Source organism: Tenrec ecaudatus, chromosome 10 (assembly GCF_050624435.1).
Source record: "Tenrec ecaudatus isolate mTenEca1 chromosome 10, mTenEca1.hap1, whole genome shotgun sequence".
In the NCBI taxonomy this organism is placed as follows: Eukaryota; Metazoa; Chordata; class Mammalia; order Afrosoricida; family Tenrecidae; genus Tenrec; species Tenrec ecaudatus.
The window spans coordinates 35,980,050-35,983,113 of NC_134539.1; the positions used below are offsets into that span (position 1 = coordinate 35,980,050).

General features: G+C 67.5%; 1 protein-coding gene across 1 annotated transcript; it reads left to right on the top strand.

Moving 5' to 3' along the window:
• Positions 1-1,722: 1,722 nt before the first annotated feature.
• On the top strand, positions 1,723-2,832 carry FOXE1 (forkhead box E1). Its single transcript, XM_075558987.1, has one exon. It carries the CDS (start codon positions 1,723-1,725, stop codon positions 2,830-2,832), a length of 1,110 nt encoding a protein of 369 aa, XP_075415102.1.
• The last annotated feature ends 232 nt before the right edge of the window (positions 2,833-3,064 follow it).

The following is a 3,064-nucleotide window of genomic DNA, read 5'->3' on the forward strand; positions in this document are numbered from 1 at the left end:
AAAGTTAACAGTGGGATTCACCAGTCACTCCTCAGGAGAAAGATACAGCTGTCTGCCTCCCTCAAGAAGCACAGCCTTGGAAACCCACAACAGCAGTTCCCCTCGGCCCTATAGCCTTGCTACTCCTCGAAACCCACCAGATGGAATGGGCTTGACTTAGGTTGGATTTTTTACTGGGGCACCAAGCAGAGAATCCAAGACAAGCAAGGGCCAGGAAACCCCCGCATAAAGGACAGGGGGAAAATCAAGATCAGGGGAGCCACAGCCTGAGGATGGTTGAAGAAGGCTCTGACCAGAGGGAATCTTTCAGGACCGGGGAGAAAAAGGAAAAATGTTCAGAACTGGACAACCAAGAAACAGACACAGTCTTCAGGCCACCCCACCCTCATGCTCTGGGTGGTCTGCTGGCCACCATATACTCCCTGGCCCCCCCATCTTGGACTGGAGGAGTTGAAGGTTATTTTGCCCGGAAGGGCAGGAGCTTTCCCAGCCTCCGGGTAAGTTAGTGTGTCACTCTCCTTTAAAGTGCGAGAAGAGGGAATCGCCAAAGACTGCTAGAAATCCAAACCTCCACGGAGACCTGGAGACCCAGGGAGGTAAGGCTGCTGTTCGGCACACCCCAGGAAGCGCACACCCTGGGGAAACTCAGCCAACTCCCGAAGAGACCCAGACCGTCACCCTCCCTCTCCAGGCCTAGGAATCAAGTCTGGGGTATGGGCAGGCCGCCTGGACTGGGGTTTGAAAACCTTCTGGAAAAGCCCTTGGGAGGCAGCCACCCAGGAGCTGAAGACTTAGGCCCTGTCTCCCACACCACAAACACTAAGCGCCCTTTCCCTTCGCTCCCAACCACCCTTTTCTCAACGGGTTCAATGCTCACCCTCTTGGGCCAGAAAAGCAAAACGAGTCCTTCCTTTCACCAGCGGGTCCCAGGCTTCGGCCAAGGCCGGAAGCGCTGCGCTCGGGCGCCGTGGTCTCCAAAGGCAGCCTTAGTGTCCTAGTCGGTGGCAGACTGGCCGCCCCTGGGATCGATCTCTCGGGCCCTCCCCGCTCCTCGTAGTGGGGTTCCTGCGGAGGTGCGCCCCTGCCGAAAGGGGGCGGGCAGTCGGGGGCGGGCGGGAGCGGGCACCGCCCCAAATTCCCCCGCGCCTTTAAGGAGGCCAAACGGCGGAGGGAGGAGCCGGCCGGTGTGCACAGGGAAGCACCTCGCCTGGAGTCCTGAAGCGGCGGCGCAGCCCGGCGGCTACAGTCCCCACGGGGCCCCGGGCACAGCTGCCGCCCGCCCTGCCTTGGCCCGCGCCCGGCCTCGCCTCTCTGTCGGCGGTGTGGCCCGCAGCCTCGGCCGCCAGGAGCGCGACTGGAGCGGCTGTCGTTTGAGCGCCCCGCGCTTAACTACCTTCGGACACATAGCCTTCTCTGCACCCAAGACCTGCACGGGCTACTTTGGGGGCCCCAGGTCAACTGCAGCCACCAGGGTGCCAAGGACCCCCAGCCCGCGCCGCCGCAGCCTGGCCTCCAGCTGTGGACACGAGCCCAGCCGTCGACGAGTGCGCCCTGCTGAGCCTGAGCCAGCCGGCCGCAACTGCACCCGGAGGGACCTGGGAGCGCCCCGCAGAAGGGTCCCGCAGCGCAATCGAGGCCCCTGGCGCCCCGCAGCCGGGCCTCCCCCTGACCCTCGACAGCGGCGGGGCGCGGACCAAGTTCGGGGGCGCGGGCCAGGGCGCCATGACGGCTGAGAGCGGACCCCCGCCGCCGCCGCCGCCGCAGCCCGAGGCGCTGGCGGCCGTGAAGGAGGAGCGCGGTGAGGCAGCGCCGGGGGTCCCGGCGGAGGGCGCGGGGCGCGGCGCGGGGGGACGGCGGCGCAAGCGCCCCCTGCAGCGCGGGAAGCCTCCCTACAGCTACATCGCGCTCATTGCCATGGCCATCGCGCACGCGCCCGAGCGCCGCCTGACGCTGGGCGGCATCTACAAGTTCATCACCGAGCGCTTCCCGTTCTACCGCGACAACCCCAAGAAGTGGCAGAACAGCATCCGCCACAACCTGACGCTCAACGACTGCTTCCTGAAGATCCCGCGCGAGGCCGGCCGCCCCGGCAAGGGCAACTACTGGGCGCTCGACCCCAACGCCGAGGACATGTTCGAGAGCGGCAGCTTCCTGCGCCGTCGCAAGCGCTTCAAGCGCTCGGACCTCTCCACCTACCCGGCTTACATGCACGACGCGGCCGCCGCTGCCGCTGCCGCCGCCGCCGCCGCCGCCGCCATCTTCCCGGGCGCAGTGCCCACCGCGCGCCCGCCCTACCCGGGCGCCGTCTACGCGGGCTACGCGCCGCCGCCGCTCGCCGCGCCGCCCCCGGTCTACTACCCCACGGCGTCGCCAGGTCCGTGCCGCGTCTTCAGTCTGATGCCCGAGCGGCCGCTCAGCCCCGAACTCGGGCCCGCGCCGTCGGGGTCCACGGGGTCGTGTGCCTTTGCCTCCGCTGGCGGCCCCGCCACCACCACCGGCTACCAGCCCACCGGCTGCTCAGGGACTCGGCCGGCCAACCCCTCTGCCTACGCCGCCGCCTACACTGGCCCTGACGGCGCGTACCCGCAGGGCGCGGGAGGCGCGCTCTTCGCGGCCACGAGCCGCCTGGCCGGGCCCGGCTCGCCCCCCGCGGGGGGCAGCGTGGAGGCGGCGGTGGACTTCTATGGGCGCTCGTCACCCGCGCAGTTCGGAGCGCTGGCGCCCTGCTACAATCCGAGCGGGCAGCTGGGGGCGGGCAGCGGAGGTGCCTACCACGCTCGGCATGCGGCCCCCTATCCTGGTGGAGTGGATCGGTTTGTGCCCGCCATGTGAGCCGAGGGTAGAGACAATCACGGCAGTCCACAGCTACGAACTATCCCCACGGCCTGCAGAAAAGGACCCTGCGGAGAGCCACGTGGAAGGGACTGAGCAGTCCGGAGAGGCGCAGGCGCCCTGAGAGGTGCAGGACCCCCGGAGTGCCACGTAGCAGCCGTGTTTGTTTTGTAAGTGCGAGGATGTGGGAGAAGTTACCCCGATCGGCCGCCAGACTAGGCCAAGGGACACT